Here is an 18,582-nt window from a genome sequence, read left to right as displayed (position 1 = left end):
ACACTGTTTAAAAGAGATTTTTTAGTTTGTTTTTTCCCCCCCTTTTATTTTTCTAGTGGTATATACAAAAATATATTAAAAGAAATATCTTATTAAATGGTTAAAATAATTTTTTTTTCTGAGACTTTCAGTACAATACACTGTTGTATTTTAGTTTTTTCTTCATTTTTCTGGTGGTATTAACCCTCATGGAGAGAGAAAGGATATGTCTGGTCTTGAAATTAAAAAAAATTTTTTTATATTTTCAAATTAACCTTACAGAATGTTTTCAAAGACATGACCATACTTCTATCTGAAATTTGTGTCAAACCATGCGCAGACTCATCAAATTCAGATTTACAACAAGAACGGATGCCTCTGTCCTCTCTCTGTGAGGACTGATCCTTCAGGGTTAATATAAAAAAAATAAAATGTGTATTATAGCCAAAATCTCAGAAAAAATATGATTTTTCATCATTTAATAAGATATTCCTTTTAACATTTTTTGTGAACTTGGCATAAGGGTTTGTAATGTGAGCTATATTTAATTTAATTTAACTATATGCAAATTGGGTAAAAATTAATGAAATTTCAGACATTTGATTTTTATAAAACTTTAACAATAGGTATTAGACATTAATTAATAAATATCCCCAAATTTCAGTTCCCTTGGAGTATTTTAAAGGGTTTTATCATATAGGCATAATCTCTCGATTGCATTGAATTTGATCCATAGTCGTTAGATACCAAATAAGATTTCCTATACCTCAATTTCCAAGCTTAAAACTTAAGCCTTAAATTTTAAACATTTTCTAAAATCAAAATCATGCAATGGATGTCGATGAAAATTAGAATAAGGATTCTAGATATAAGGTTTACTAGCATTATATTTTTTATTTTAATCTTTTTAATCTTTGTAAATAAACAAATTTGGTATATAGGATATTCAGAGATGTGGAAAACTTTTTAATCAGTTTTCATCTGGAAAAACCATGGGAATAATCAAATTTTTATCTGTTTACTGTTTCATGACTGTGCAGTGTGCATGTGCGAATCTTTCGCATTATGTTAAGAATAAGTAGGTTTGAAAACATTTTTTAAAGATCGTGTTGAGCTAATGGTTATTGTACTTGGCTCACAGTCTCGGCTTCAGTTTCAATCTCAGCTTGAGTACTTTTTTTTTTTACTTAGAAGAAGTGAACTGCTGAGAAAAAAAAACATAATACTCACATAAACATATTTCAGTTTCTTCTTTTTTTTTCCATTTTTTTAAAGGAATTTAACACTATGTTTAATATCGGGTACATCATAGTATATATATATATATATATATATATATATATATATATATTTATATATATATATATATATATATATATATATATATATTTGGTCAATTTATTCATTCAGAAGCAGTCTTAAAATAAATATGAAACATTGATGGACATAAAACTTGGCTTGTTTCTTTTTCACCTATCTTGTCAGAATACTATTTCCATTATTCGCATCATATATATATATATATATACTCATTCCATATGCAAATTACAATTTAAAGTATAATTTTTATTTTCAAGCACAAAGTGCCATTAATAGCCAAATAGTGCAAGACTAGAGCCAGAAATATTCTTAAATTTTTTAACCGTTTTTAATACAGGGAACAGAAATTCATTATATTTATCTAAAAAATTATTTTATTGTTCACTAGCGGGATGCCCGGCGTTGCCTGAGTGTTTGGAGGTGTAAAAGAAAAAAAGAAATTTTGGTAGATAAGTAGGTAGGCTCGAACCCAAAGCCTTGAGGCGAAGGTGGAAAAGAAAGTGTGAAAAAACCTGACATCTTACCGCTTGGCCACGACGGAAGAGGAAGTGAAAAGTGTTTTAATTTTATGATTAAAAAGTTAAGTGACAGGTGAATTTAATAAGGTCAAACATCATGCCATAGGGGAGTGAAATCCTGCCAGTTTTCCCAAGATGTTGGGGAAAAACCAGCTCCCCACAAAAAGAGGAGTGGCCAACTGAACAGCAATTGTCTGATATAAGCCCCCCCCCCCCCCCCCGCATTGATAAAAGCTAATTGCTTTTCTGGACGTCCAGGGCACGAGTGCCAGGGAGCTTGGTTTTGCTACGGGTTCAGTCTTGCTTTTTTATATGGAACAGCTAAAGAAACACGTGAAGACCAAGAAATATCGCGAAAATAGTGTGTAAAATTCGCCCAAATTAAAGATACACGCAACCTCCTTTCATAAATTGTAGATATTATAACCTAGGTAGCATATAAAAAGTTCTAAGAACTGTGACCCCCTCCCCTCGAGCCCCCCCCAGCCTTTGCCAGACATACAGAAAATGTGCACACACTAACACACATTTTACCTTTTATATATATATATATATACATTAGAGCAAACAATTTTTTCATACCACATTAATATATATATATATATATATATAAATATATATGTCTTCTGTATTGAGCACTCTCGTATGAACCTCGTTATATTTCACTGGTTAACCTACCTTTGAAAAATAACAACCTCAAATTATATAAATATATATACACATTATTTGTGTTTCTATTTTCCTTATCAGATATCAACAAAAACAAATGACAACTCCACTCAGAATATCTTTGTTGCAATCTGTCCCTTTCAAATTTACAATCAATTACAAGAAAGCTATATATATATATACTAGTGGGGCTACCCGGCGTTGCTCGGGATCGTATAAACAATGAGAAAATCTAATTGGATTTTGAATATATTTGTTAATATTAGTAGAGAGGAATTTTTAATGGCTATGTAGTATTTGGTATTTTGAGCATTAAGTAGTTGTTATTTTGAGCATTAAGTAGTTACCATCTGATAATGACCTTTGATTTAAAAAAGATCCCCTGGAAATATTAAAAGTAGCATTGTAAATAACAATGTTTTCAAATGTTTTTATTTCAGCGCAGCTTCCTGATATTAACAGAAGAAAATCAGCAAATCCATTCACATTTCTAAGCATTGTTTACATTTTGAAATCGAGTAATTATGATCTTTGTTGGTAAATATATGAAATCAGTCATAGTTTGATTTGTTCTTAAATGCGATAATCACGATGGTATAATTATTTTGACCGGAAAATAAATGTTTAACTGTGTGTACCCCACCCAAAAAAACAAAAACAAAAATACCAATGTTAAACTTGGAAACTGTGCCTCCCCTCCAAAAAAAATAATGATGTTAAACTTTCCATAACGCTCGGAAAAATGTAAAGAGAAAAAAGAAAAATCTAATGAAACGCAATAAAACGGAAATGAATTAATAAGTGGTACCAAAAAAAGAAAAAAAATGAAAAAAAAACTATTGATGTCAAACTTTCCAGAAAGATCGAAAAAATGTAAACAGAAAAAAGAAAAATCTGAGGGAACGAAACGAAATAAAACGGAAATGATCTAATCTATGGTTAAAAAAAAAACAAAAAAATGGAAAGAATCTGTGTGTATATATGTATAGTACTTAGTGTAAAAATGGGAACAATGTAAAGCTAAGCCTGGTTTAGGTGTAAATTTGATATTTTAGATTACGAAATGCGATAATTACGATGGTATAATTATTTTGACCGGAAAAGTAATTTTTAACTCTGGGAGCAAAAATAAAAACAAAAACAAAAAAAAAACAAAAAAAAGAAAACCCCCAAAAAAACAGAAGAAAATAACGATGTCAAACTTACCAGAAAGTTCGTAAAAACATAAACAGAAAAAAGAAAAGTCGAACTGAATGAAATCAAATGAAACGGAAATAAATATATAAAAATAATCATGTCAAACATTCCAGTAAGGTAGGAAAAATGTAGATAGAAAAATGTAGCGGAACAAAATAAAATGTAACGGAAATGATGTAATATGTGGTTCCAAAAAATAAATAAATAAATAAAAATAAAATGAAAAGTGTGTTTGTAATTTGTTTGTATTAGTGTAAAAATGTGTAAATTGTGTAAGTAATGTATTTATCTTTCCTAGTGTATAAGTAAAAGTGGTGAGTTTTCCACAATAGGATGCAGTTCAGTTTTTGTAAGCAACTAATAAACCCGTAAATGGTAGGTGTCTGTAAAAGTTCCTCGTGAACGATCAAGCAGTGGTTTAAATGGGGAGCGGGGAAAGGAGGAATTTAATAGAGAGAAAAGATTTTACAACTTCCATTATATCTAACCGATTTTGGCAGTGGACTCTCACCAGAACAAATATAGGAATGGATGATTATCAAGCAAGTGTAGAGGTAATAGGCCTATAGCACACCTCAGATAATGTGCCGCAGTTTGTGCATATCACATCTGCATGAAATCTCCTGATTGTTAATCCCATTAAGGTCAAACTCACATGGGGAAAAAATGAGTTCATTTTATTTATATACTAGCTGTACCTTGGCACGCGTTGCTGTGGCTCGAGTTGGTGTAATGGAAGAATCCCCATCCCCGCTGGTTTAGCACCCCAAAATCTACCTAGCAAATATGTTGTTATATATGAACGTGAGACAAACGTTCCCAACCCAAAAAAGAAGGAAAAAAAGGAAGAAGAATAAAAAAAAATGGGTTCCTAGTGCCGCCTCTAAGGGAAAACTTGAAAAAAAAAATAAATAAATAAATTAAAAGAAAAATAAACAATGAAAATCGGGATAAAGGCATCGAACAAAGCGAAATGTAACGGAAATGATATGTTTTTATATAAAAAAATTTAAAAAAATAAAAGAGATCGGAAAGACAGCAAACAAAGTGCAAATAAACGGAAGAAGGAGGAATGAATCCATGTAATTTATTTATTTTTTTTTTTAGTGTTAAAAAAATCCGGCTGTATTACAAAGAAAGAAACGATGCTAAACTTGCCGAAGGAAGAGGAAAAACGGAAAGAGAGAAGAAACAAATTTAAAAAATGTAAAGTTTGTAGAAACAGAAACAGAGAATAGTTTATAAAAATAAAAATGAATAAATAAATAAATAAAAATGAAAAGAAACGATGATGAACTTGCTGAAAAAAAGAGGAAACACAGAAAGAGAGAAGAAATAAAGTTGAGAAAGGGAAAGATCGGGGAAACGAAAAACAGAGGGAAGATACATAGAACCCCACCCCCTCAACAAAAAGCCAAGAAAACGATGTTGTAATTGCTGAAGAATGCGAAATAAAACGGAATTGAATATCATAAGTTTTAATGCACTGTAAGAAAATGTAAAGTTTTTTGGTTTGTGTTTGTTTTTATTTTTAACCAATGTAAAAGTTAGCGTGGTGCGTTTCATCTAAATTGCAGTCCAGTTTTTATGAAAACCTAAATGGGCGTTCGTCCTTATTTGTCTCCTGTGAATGGTCACGGACGGTGTAAATGAGTGGCAGTGGAAGTATGAATTTTTTAGAGAGAGATGACTTTACTACTTCCATTGATCGTAACAGGTTTTGGCAGTGAACTCTCACCAGATATAATATAGGAAGCTCCGATCTGCGAGTTAGTGGATAGCTAATATGCCTATAACACACCCCAGATATCGTGATGCAGTTTGTGCATAGTACATCTGCATAAAATGTCTAGATTCTTATCCTATTATGTTCAAAGTTAGACGAGAAAAAATGAGTTCATTTTATTTATATATATATATATATATATATGTCACAAAAAACGGATGTTTTTAATTTTTGTGTTTTCCTTAAAAACATCCGTTTCCTGTGACTCACCCTGTAAATATATATAGCTGGCTGCCTGACATTGCCCAGTTGTAAAATACGTTTATACATGATATTTTAATTTATGCAGATTTCGTATGTATTATTATAGAATCAATCCTCTACTGATTATTATATATTACAAGGAATAATTTGCCTGGTGGACTAATTCGCCAAAAAATATAAAAAAATAATAATGATAATGTCGTTCATCAAATTCTGTGTTTGTTTACAATATCACGCCAGCTAATATTTGTGCTAAACAATCTTAAACATAGTCTTTCTTCTGCGGTCCTGGACATGACCTTAAACTATATCCAGTGGTGAGGCCCCAACTTGCAGGCTTTGGAGAGTGTGGAGCCACCCTTTAATTCCCATTGCTCCCAGGTTCACTCTGGTAGTACCTGTTAGGGTCCCAACTATAGGTTAAATAGAAACCGACTGGAAAACAACAAATATGTTCTATTAAAAAATCTTTCTTCAAAATCTTTGGATTCGGCGTTAAATAACCTGAAAAGGGTTGATATGCCGTAAAACCAACCAACCAACTTTCTTCTGTTACAGATAAAAAAGAAGAATTTTTACAGGGGAATATTTTACGTTACACTGACCGATCGGTGTAACGTAAAATATTCCACCTGTAAAAATTCTTTTTTTATCCATAACAGAAAAACTGCTTAATACTGGACTTTTTTTTTTTTTTTTTGATACTTATCGGATGAATGTCTGTACAAAACATATCTAAGAACACTGCCTGACAAATAAATTACCTTTGTGTGAAATTTGCAAAAGATAGGCTCAGCCGTTTCCGAACATATGAACAAGGAGCTCACACACACAAAGTGACTTTTATCTAATAGCAGATACATACATACATATATATATATATATGTATATATATATATATATATATATAATATAAAGCTGAACGTCTGTGTGTGTCTGGTCACGAATAGGCTCCTATATGGTTGACTATTATAGAAAACTGATTACATATAATGATAGAAGATGTATTGAAACACAGGAATGGGTATGTTTGATCTGGCATAATGATGAGTCATTAAAATTGTGGGGTCTGCGTACGCGCCTGGTCCACAAAGTATGGAAATAAAAAATTTAAAAATTAAAAAAAACGTTTACAAGTGTTTTTGATATAGATGTACATAATAATACTTTGATAAGTATGTTTTAACTTAAACAGGGATGGTATAATAAAATTATGGGGTGTTCGTTCGCACATGGCCTTCATAGAATGGAAATATGCACAAACTTTAATAAAGACTTTTCATATCTATCTGCGTAAGTATACTTTGATAATTATGTTTCAGTTTGAAGAAATATGGTATAATAAAATTATGGGGTGTTCGTTTGCGCCTGACCTCCATAGAATGGAAATATGTCACAAGGTTTTTTAATATAGATCCACAGAATATTGTGATAAGTGTTTCAGTGTGAACAGGTATGGTATAATAAATTATGGGGTTTATCTATTTTATTTTTACTTTCATCATATTTTGCTTTGGTTTTGATACCCCCAAATTCGAAGCTATCTCTTTACAACCCTTCCTTTTCATAATCTATCATACTTTCATAAATCAGAGTCCATTTTCTGTAGGCTGTTTTTGAACCCAGTCAACGACGGGTACTTTTGCTAGTATATATATATATATATATATATATATATACACACACACACACACACACACACACAAGGAATAAAGGACTATTAGACGTTTTTGATAGTACAGGTAACCTCAAAATATGATTTATTAAGTTTTTAAATTACATTCATATTTCTTTTCGTATTTGGACTCCCCACCCTTAACGGATGCCAGGAACAATCCTCAACCCCACACTGTCACTAACTGTTCAGAAGTTTAATTCATTTTGAAACTTGTCTGTTATTGCATATGTTCTGTCCATCATTTTTCATCCGGAACAGATATTAACAGATTTTAAATATTAGGAACAAGAATTCTCAGATTCTGACTAAAATATTTTTGGCTTCATCGTAAAATATTTGAACATTCAAGAAACAATATGGTTAAGGAGATCACGTTTAAAAAAAAAAAAAAAATTTGTACATGCTTTGAAAAAAAAAAAAAAAATAATAATCTAAAATAAATCCCAAACCTTACTTTTCAGGAAGAGGTACAATCTCTGTTCTGGTAAGGCTTTCCAATTCTTCAATCAATTTCAGTTTCCATTCTCGACGTTGGATTTGCCAAATTCCAAGGCCAAAAGTTGTAAGGGGAATCACCTGTAAAAAAAATTTAAAAAAGAAAATAATTTCTTTTTTAAGAGAATTCTATTAATAGAACATTTTCTTTTCTGAAAAATATAAGGAGTTGAGATACTGGATTTATGCATATCGAAGTGTAAATAAATAACCCTGTGGTGAAAAAAACAAAAAGGATATATCTATATATCTATAAAAGTGAGAACGTGTGTGTGTGAGGACAACTCTCAACCTATATACTCAATGAATTTTTGATCTACAGACTTGAAATTTGGTATATAGGGTATTCAGACATGTGAAAAACTTTTTAATCAGCTTCCATGCAGAAAATAGGGCTGCTAAGGGGTTAAAATTTAACAATTGGTATTGGGAAGGGGTCATCAGATTTTTATCTGTCAAGTTTTTCACGATTGCACATGTGCAAATCATTCACATGACAGCTTTCTTATGTTAAGAATAAGTAGGTTTGAAAACACCTTTTAAGCAAGCTGGCCTAATGGTTATCGTACTTGACTCGCTTTCTTTAGATTTTGATCTCAAGGAGGTTTTTTTTTTCACTTAGTTCAAGAATGAACTGTTTAGAAGAAACATAATACTCGCATGCACATATCCTAGAAATCATTTTTAATTTTTTCCCCATTCCCTCTGCTTCACTGTTTTTTTTTTTGTTTTTTTTTACTTTTAACAAGTACAATCTCTAGCTCACTTGCAGTTTCATTAAATACTTTGCAAGTAAAATCTGATTCCACATTTTGCTAATTCCCCGCCTCTGATGAGAAGGAAAGTATTTCTTTCAAAACTCTGCAGATTAAGGACAATCCACTTCTTTTGTGTTTCCTTTTTGAAAATCTATATATATCTATAAAAGGGAAATTGTGTGTGTGTGTACATTTCTCTACCAAACTACTCTGTCAACTTTCAGTCTACAGACTCAAGATTTGACATAAGGAGTATTGAGATTTGGAAAAATCTTTTTAATCAGTTTTTGGACAGAAATTTGGCTGTCAAGGAATCAAAGTTCAACGATTTGACCTTTGAACACTCTACCAAAATCCTCCGCCAATTTTGGATCTAAACACTTAAAATTTTAAATGTAGATTACTTGGACATAGATCTAACCTTTTAATTTGATTTGAGCCCAAAACAATAAATGCTAAGGGGTCAAAATTGGGGTTAAATTTTAAAAAATGTTTTTTGATCTCTGCGGTCTCTACCAAATTACTCAGTCAATTTTTGGTCTAAACATTTGAAATTTTACATAAAATGTATTCAGACATAGGGCAAGCTTTTTAATCGGGTTTTGGCCAAACATTTGGCTGCTAAGGGATCAAAGTTCAAAAGATTTTACCTTTGCGGTCTCTAGCAAACTATTCATCCAATTTTGGGTCTATACATTTGAAATTTTACATAAAGGGTATTCAGACATGCAGCAAGCTTTTAAATCAGTTTTTGGGCGAAAATTTGGCTTCCAAGAAGTCAAAGTTGAAAGAGTTGACCTTTGCAGACTCTACCAAACTCCTCTGCCAATTTTGGGTATAACCACTTGAAATTTTAGATGTAGGTTACCTGGACATAAGTCAAACTTTTTAATAGATAAATATACATATGCACATAAAGTTATGAACAGTACATAGGGCCCAAGCAAAGCCGGGCTGAACTGTTAGTATATATATATATATATATATATATATATATATATATATCATATCTTATCGCAATAGAAATTAACGCATTGCATTGCGGTGCTATTTGCCTCCTTAAGATCTTGGTTTGAGCAATGAGGACCCAATCGGCAGTTTTCTCTAAGGTGGTGCATCGTTTGTACCTCTCCACATGGACATAAAGGTGAGGTGTTTAGGCCCCACTTGTGGAGATTGTTTTTTGTTTTGCCTACTTTGGCTCTGACTCTATTTAGAGTCACCCAGTTTTTTCTACTAAGGTTTCAACCCTGGAGGAGTGTTTCTTTTGAGTCTGGTAGGGCTTCATTTTTATTCCTACTGTTATAGTCTCGCCATCGTTCCATCCTATAGGAGGCAGCTTGCCTGGGATCGATTTCCTCTATATTGATGAAGCTACTGCGAGATTTTAGTCTTTGTCTCACTGATTGGTGGCCAAACAGTGAGTGGTCGTTAAGCTGGTGATGACATCTCGCCTGATATGTGGTGGTGGAATACCAGTTAGGCAGTATAGAGCTGGCAAGGGAGTTGGTCTTAGGACACCAGTTATGGTCCGGTATGCCTTGTTCAGCTCTACATCAATTTTATGGGCATGGCATGATCTTGCCCATACTGGGGTACAATACTCTGCTGTGGAATGGCACAGTGCGAGAGCTGTTTGCCTCAGTGTTTATTTATATATATATATATATATATATATATATATATATATATAGAGAGAGAGAGAGAGAGAGAGAGATACTGAGTTTAAATTTGACACTCAACTTATTCTTGTAGCTCAACAGAGATTATCTCATTACACAAATGCACACCCTCCAAAATTTAAAAGAAAATGTAGAAAATGCATTTTAAAATTAATTTTCTCTCCTCATATTTTTTTCCATTAAAATAGCCAAAATAATTTAATTTCAACACATATTTCCCACTGTGACTTAAAAAATAAGCTACCCCAAACTCAACTTCTGATAATACATTAAATTCATTTAAAATTCAGAATACAAGAAACTAAATCAGAAATATAAGAGTTCAACAAAGAATAAATTCAGAATACAAGAATTTAATTGGTAGAACATTACATTTTTGCATGATGCTGCAACATTTATTGGGCAGGTTTCTACCAGTATTTTGTTTAATTTTCAATTTTGAGGGATTATCAAGATTTCCCAGATGACCATCTGATGTAATTCATTTTTTTTTCTAACCAAAGTTTTGACACTGCTTGTGTTTTGAAGCAAATAAGCACTTTAAAATAAGTTAAACCACAAAAATAAAAACTTATCCAAGTAGGTAGAAGAGTAACTTATTTTGCTTTTGGTAACATTTTTGTTATATATTTGTTTTTTTGACAACTTTTTAGTTTTGTTGTATATGCTGCAAACAAAGAACAAATTTAGAATACGAGAATATGAAAAAAAGAACATGTTTAGAATATAAGAATAAGAAAAAAAGAACATAGGTTGTGTTCTCTGTGATGTAAGCATTGTTTAAATTTTAAAATTAAATATTATGTCATATGTTTATAAGCCAAATTACAACACAAAGATTTTGTAAAATAAACAAACATTTGTTTAAAATGAATATTTCAATGCAATACATCTTCCTCAGAATATATTTTTCCTTTTATTCTCTCTGGAATATTAAAAAATATCACCGTAGAATAAAAACACAAACTTTTACTACTAAATTCTTTTCATTTTAGCATCATAGCATGGAAAAAGAAAAAAAAAATATTCTGAGAAAGACGTATCATGCAGAAATATTGATTTTAAACAAATAAATGTTTCTTTATTTTACCAAAATCTTTGCGTTGTAATTTGGCTTATAAAGATATACATATTTCATTTTAAAAAAAGAACATGTTCAGAATATAAGAATAGGAAAAGAAAAAACATGTTCAGAAAAAGTAGACTACAATGAAAGACAGATTAAAAATAAAAGAAGAATGGAATCAGAATATGAAAAAGGAATAGATTAAAAATAGGTAAACAGATTCCGTATATAACCAACTGGTAGAAAATGATATGTTAGTAAATGAATTAAATTACTTACAAGCAACAAGTATCCAGATGAAGTTTTCTTCTTTTTCGTGATAAATGGTTTTATCCGTGGACCGGTCGCTTTAGGAATATTTGTTACTGTTGTTCGGATGCTTACTTTCTGAAACTGAAAATAATCATGGAAAAAATTTTTTTTTTCTTTTGCATAAAACGATTGTTAACTTAGATTGTTAACCATTACACCACATTCCAATTAACAATCTTCAAAAGGTAGAAAATAGGAATTTAGCAAAATTTGAGACCTCATTGTGAATTTATAATAAGAGCTTCAACTTTTTTCTGGTAACTAATTCAATTCCGTTAAAACTTTTTGTGTGCGTATGAACGCATGTATGTGCACGTGTGTGTGTGTGTGTGTGTGCATGCGAGTATGTGTGTGTACAAAAAGTGTTCCAAGATTATTATTTCTGTCAGGAAATTTTTGTAATAAGACTTATTAACGTTTTTTTTTTTTTTTAATTATTTATCGTTCGCTTTTAATTTGTTTGTTTATTCCCTAAATTCATGATTTAGTTTTTGCAGTAATTTATTGTCTGCTGCTTCAAACATACATAATTTTGCATTCATAATTCTTGTATTTTGATACAAGTAATGCTTTAAGTGCAACAAATTTGTTGAACAAATCGGTAAAATAATAATAGAGACATAAAACACGCAGATGTAAAGAATATGAGATGCCATGAACCAGCAGTTCACTTTATAAAATGAAGTCTCTCCTTTGTTGGTCCAATTTCTGATTATTTATAAACCTAATATTTCGAAGCCTAGTGGGGGATGCCTTTTTCTCTTTCTTTCAACCTCTTTCTTACAGAAGAGACGTTGCGAGCCTGTCTCTGCTTTATCGTTATTTTCATGGCAAGTGCTCGTCTGAGCTTCAATCTATGGTCCCCCCTCACCAAACGTTCATGAGAAACACTCGTTTGGCTGAAAACAGTATCAATAATTTTCCCCACTCTTTATCTGTGCCTAAAACTAAACATAGATTCCATGAACAAAGCTTTTTTCTTACAACTGCACACCTGTGGAACTCTCTTCTGTTTACTTGCTTTCCAACTGACTACAATATGGCCGTCTTCAAGTCCAATATAAACAAGTTCTTGATGAGCCATTCCCCTTAAGTAATCCAATTTGCCAAATTTACACTTCTAACAAATACTATGATATTGTCCTTTTGACCTCTGTACACTCTTTAACCCTTATCCTCGAGTGGCCTCTGGACTTTGATAAGTAGTGATTCCCTTGTAAAAAAAACAAAAAACAAGAAGTATGTCATGGTTTGCTTGAAGCATTGTTTAATGATTAAAAGGTGTTTTTGAAGGCTTGACGATGCAGGAATGTACAGTCGTAAGCAGATAAATAAATAATAAAATAATTCAATAATATTTTTTTTTGTTTATTTACCCGATGATGTTGTTTTTTCTTTGTTTTTTTTTTCAACTGTAGATGGTATTTATTCCCCAAGAATCTTTCGGGAGCATCTCTCATCATCAGTAGGTAGAAACGTATATCCACTTTTATATCTATATTATATTTCTTAATCTGTCCGTCCAAGTAGACAAGCAGATATTCAAGACATGTTCAAGACGTAGAGGATTTGAGACGTGTTTGAGACACAAGAGAGCAGAAGTAGACGTGTTACACATGTGGCTCACGAGTGACAGGGAAAGACGTGTCCTAAACATAACTGGACAAAAACAGTGTAAACAACTAAGAAAAAGATGAGGATAATAGTCCGCAATAAATAAAATTAACAATTAATACTCATCTCAATAATGAATTCCAATTAAATAATATATAACATTCGTTACGGACCCGACCATGGAAGATCAGATAATAAATAAACATGAATTTATAAGACCAAAAAATTCAATCTTGATCGGCCTTCGGGGCCCGTGGTGCAGTTGATAGAGATGTTGAATCTCTACAGTTCTAGGTGAGAATTGTCTGAAGATAGCGGTTTCAATCTTACTCAAAGCCGGCCAGAGGCTTACTTGGCCAAAACGTGGTGAGACAACAACAACTCGTAAAGTGGCCATTACCTTTTACCCGTGTTGTTACATTTCAACCGCTTGGACCCACACGTTGTATCAGCGCAAGTAAACAAACAAATAAACAAATAGAAAAAAATAAATAAAAATCTGACGGTCAGTGTCGGGCACAGCTGTAATGTGGCCATTACACTTAACCATGTCATTACATTCCAACCATTCGGACTCATATGTAAAGGAGCAAACAAACAAACAAAAAAAAAAAAGGAAATTAATAAAAATCCGCAGCATTTTTTTTTAATTGCAAATGAAATGCATTTATTCATGGTTCTTTTAAAACAACGCATTTCATTATTTTTCCAAAGTTGTTTTTGCACACATATGCGTTTTACAATGCTCTGCCATATAGTGTGTTCTTTTTTAAAGTCTCTCTCCCCACCAGCCATAGCCAGCTCTTTCTTGCCCTCGAATTCACACACCCATTTTCCCAGCATGCAACTTATTTCTTATCAACCACATGCTGTCCTTTTGTCTTTTTCTTTTTCTCTCCTTTCTCCAGTGACGTCAGCACATGCACACTTGCTTAATTTGCATATGTGCTAAAACGGCTGCTGCTGATTTCATTCATCGACGCTGTTACAATAGGAGCACACCGCTCCGTTGCACTCTAATCCACTATGACCAAATTTCTTTTTTTTTTTTTTTCTTAATTGCTGGATTCAGCGTTAAATAAACTGAAAATCGTTGATATCCTGTAAAGCATAACTAAATCAACCCCTTTGGGAATCACAGTCAATCAGCAGAGAAAACCCTGGAAGCAACGAGGAAAGATGTCCTTTTTCTCTTTCCTCTCCCTGTCCACTGGTCACTCAAGCATCAACTATCTTCGTCTGAAGATAAATGCTGACAGAAAATCTGGAGCCCAAAGAGATTTCCATCTTTCCTTTCTTCATTCGGAGACACTGTCCGACATTCTTCCAACTCTACTGAACGTTGTCAACATTGTTGTTGTTATAAAAAAAGTTTGATTTTTAATTTAGTGCAACGATATTGAATTCCATTCTTTTTTTTTTTACATAGGCATCACCACATTATCAAGGCCAAGAGGGCACTCAAGGATAAGGGTTAAAGAGTGTACAGTAGAAATTGGACAATATAGTAATCATTAGTAATGAAAATTTGGTAAATTTGATAACTTATATGGAACGGCTCATCAAGAACTTATTTACGTTAGACTTGAACACAACCATATTGTAGTAAGCCGGAAAGCAGGTAAACGGAAGACAATTCCACAGGCGTGCAGTTCTAAGAAAGAAGCTTTGTTCATGGAATCTACGTTTAGGTTTAGGCACAGATAAAGAGTGGGGGGAATTATTGATAGTGTTTACAGCTAGACGAGTGTTTCTTGTGAAAGTTTGGCGAGGGGGGACCATAGATTGAAGCTCAGTCGAACACTTTCCATGAAAATAACGATACATCAGAGACAAACTCGCAACATCTCTTCTGTGAGATAGAGGTTGCAAGGAAGAGAAAAGGACATCTCCTACGAGGCTACGAAGTCTATTTTGAACTCTATCAAAATTTAAGTTAAAATTTATTGAGAAATACGCATTTTGTATTCAGAATATTAAATATCTATATATTAGGTAATGAATAACACTTTTTGGGCTTAGAGCTTGTTTATGTAAAAATCGAAACACCGATCTGAAAACGAACTGGAAACCAAAACTAACACTTATTTAATTATTCTAGAAAAATGGTACTTCGTTTTGTTTTCTGTTTCGGATTGCGTCACTTTGCTTTTTACATCAACAAGTCATAAGCCTGAAAACGTGTTATTCATTACCTAATGTATAGACATTTAAAGTGTTTTTCTCAATAAATTTTAACTCACAAAGATTCTTTATGAAATAACCTTTGATATAAATCTCAAACGTCAGTTTTTATGTTGGTGTGTGTGTGTACATCTGCCAAAAACTTTTGACAGACGCAATGATCACTGACAAAATCAGTATCGTTAGAAAGATCAGACGACAAATATCCAAAAATTGGCCAAAAAGATTAATGCTGTGCTGGTCAATTGAGCCGTTTTTTTTCAAGGAGGAGTCAGTTTTTGCGCCAACATTTTTTGTAAAATCATCATACGCTTTGCAATGACTAAGCTTATTTTGAATGCCCATGAGGTCTTAAGTCGCCGTGGGCGTGGTGGCTAAACCATTGGCTTTTTTTTACCTCCTTTTCCTCTTAGCGTTCTAGGTTCGAGCCTGGCTACGTGGTTAATTTTTTTTTTTTTTTTGTGCTCGAATGGGTATCTTGATTGAAACATATTTTTTAGGGCTGGATTGCTCAATAACTGGTTACCCCCGTTAGTATCTTAAAAAAAGCAAACATTTAAAAATTTTTTTTTTTTTTTTTACTCATGTTCATCCCTTACACGTAAGAGCTTACTATTTGGAGCCATGTCTAGGAAAGAGTAACAAGATATTTGTTTATGTTACATTTAAACTTCTGCATATCAGTACAGCCAGGAAAGCAGGCAGCAGGAAGGAAATTCCAAAGTCTAGCTATTCGAGGGAAGAAATTATTAGAATAGAAAGCTTTCTGGCATTTAGGGACAACAACTGTGAAGGGGTGAGATCTTATTGCTTAGCGGGTTTGTCGAGGATATGTACGTCAAGGGGGGGGAACAAGTGAAAGGAGTTCATCAGAACACATTCCATTAAAATATTTGTAAAACAGGCACAGTGATGCAACATTGCGGTGATGGGACAGGGGCTGGAGCTTAGTTGATAAAGTGGGATCGATTAGATTGGCAACTCTTTTTGGGCCCCATCTGAGAGGGAGAGACTAGTGGTAGATGCACCAGCCCAGATGTGGCAACAATACTCCATGCATGGCTGAATAGTGGCCTTGTAAAGGTACATGATACTCTCAGGCGTGAGTAGTCTTCTAGCTCAGTGGAGGGAACCCACCTTCTTTGCAGCAGCCTTTGCAATGCCCTCTATGTATTTGTTCCAGTTCATATCGTCCAAAAATATTAGGCCGAGGAGTTTGAAGGTAGACTTCTCAGGTAGGGTGCTATTTGTCATAGATTTGGAGAGACGCCTTGTAATTGTTAAAGGAGAGTAGCTTAGTTTTACTAGCATTAAATGTTACCATCCATTTGTGGCCCCATTCCATTATAGTCTGGAGGTCATTTTCTAACGATTCTGGCATTGTCTTACAATGGCTACGTAATTTTATTTTCCCACAATTTAATGACTTTGCAAAAATTTCTTTCCGTCAAGTTCTTCAAAGTATTCACACGTAATCACCTAAAATGTAGAAACTCATTTTGGAGAGACTTTCAGCGGAGAGCATTAAGCTACAAATTCACCAACATATATAGTTTTAAACTGCTTCCAAATGTTATTATTTAGCAAATAGTTGACGATATCGGAAAGGAGGGAAACATTTAAAATGATTTTTCATAGTTTTTTCAAATTCAATTTGGTAATTGTGACCTAGTAGACCAACACAAAAACTACCTAAAAAAAACAACTTGCTTTCGAGTATGCTGAAAACGAATATTGCATTTAAAATTGGGACCAGCGACTAGTTTTCACGATATTAAAAAGATATTTTTCTGCATGTATAGTAATGTGTAATGCGGTAGGAGGCATACTTGTTCAAAACAGAAACGATGTCATGGGTTTTCAAGATAATGAAGAGTTAATCTTTTTTTATATAAAATATATGCGTGCACTTGCGCGTACAGCAATGGGCATGACTTATAACAAAGAATTATATTGCTTAATATCCGGAAAACTATTTATTTGCGGAAATTTAAATGCGATATTCTTTTTCAGTATACCCGAAATTGAACAGTCGTCATTTTTAAGGAAAATATTAAGGTGGAAATTAAGTAAAATTTTATAAATATGGACAAATATGGCCGCTGTGTCACATTACAGGCAACATGTGGAAAAATATCTTTTCAGAATCGTGAAAATTTGTTGCCGGCCCTAATTTTAAATGCGATATCTGTTTTCAGCACACATGAAAACCTCTTAAAAACAATTTTTTTAAAGTAGGTTTTGCGTTGGTCTATTAGGCCACAATTACCTGAAATTTAAACCTGCATTCAAAAGATAACTTACAATTTTACTTCATACACAAATAATAAATGAATTAGTACTTGTACAGTTTAGTCAAGACATTATAAAACGAAAATATTGAAAAAACAAAGGTTATATTGTACGTATCTGTTTTGGACTGAAGATCTCCGAAAAAAAATTTTGGTAAATATTCAGATTATTTACAACAGAACACCGACCACTCTAATTTGTTTTTTTTTAAAGGTAATCGAGGTCGCTGACAACGAATCTGATAGTGAAACTTGGGGCAAATTTACCGTTTGCATAGTATTAACCCTTGAATCCGGGAACTACTTTCCGCCATTTTACAGCTTCCATTTACGCACGACAGCATAAACGACGGTTGTTGACTGTGCCTTCACGTAGAGAATTGCCTTTTCACATGGCGTACGAATCTTTTGTGGAACATTTAAACTTATATACAAAAAAGAAGAAAAGCATTCCAAGTGAGGGGGGTAATGTCGGAAAGACTTTTTTTTTTTTTTTTCATTGGCGGACAATTTAAAATTCGAAGAAAAAATTGTCTAAAACAAAATTTAAAAAAAAATGCATTGCAGTACTTTTTTGGGGAATTTTTTTTTTTTTTTGTCTTACGTACGGGGATTCAATTATAGCACTTGTGTGGCTTAACAGGTGCTTCTGCAGTTTAACCGTTTTTCTGTAAGTAACGCGTCGACATTTACCGATTAGAATACATTTTAACATTTTTAAATTTTACTGCTTTTTGTTTACATTGGGGGAAGAGGTGGGGCGGTGTTGGGGCGCACGAGTGCAGAGAGTAATCCGCGCTATTTTTTAAATCGTATTTCCAAGTTTAAT

The 18,582-nt window shown here is 32.9% G+C and overlaps 1 protein-coding gene across 1 annotated transcript in view; it reads right to left on the bottom strand.

Moving 5' to 3' along the window:
- The window catches only part of LOC145254798 (surfeit locus protein 1-like), a 45,722-nt gene that overhangs the window by 24,682 nt on the left and 2,458 nt on the right, over window positions 1-18,582 (bottom strand). The window contains exons 2-3 of the mRNA XM_080113585.1: window positions 11,632-11,745; window positions 7,806-7,927 (exon numbers count right to left, since the gene is read on the bottom strand). Coding sequence (XP_079969711.1) covers window positions 7,806-7,927; window positions 11,632-11,745 — 236 coding nt within the window. The remainder of the gene's footprint in view (window positions 1-7,805; window positions 7,928-11,631; window positions 11,746-18,582) is intronic.

Source organism: Euprymna scolopes, chromosome 30, assembly GCF_053919585.1.
Source record: "Euprymna scolopes isolate OS-2025 chromosome 30, ASM5391958v1, whole genome shotgun sequence".
Taxonomy (NCBI): domain Eukaryota; kingdom Metazoa; phylum Mollusca; class Cephalopoda; order Sepiida; family Sepiolidae; genus Euprymna; species Euprymna scolopes.
The sequence above is the reverse complement of the archived record's forward strand: the minus strand, read 5'-3'. Positions and strand labels throughout refer to the sequence as shown.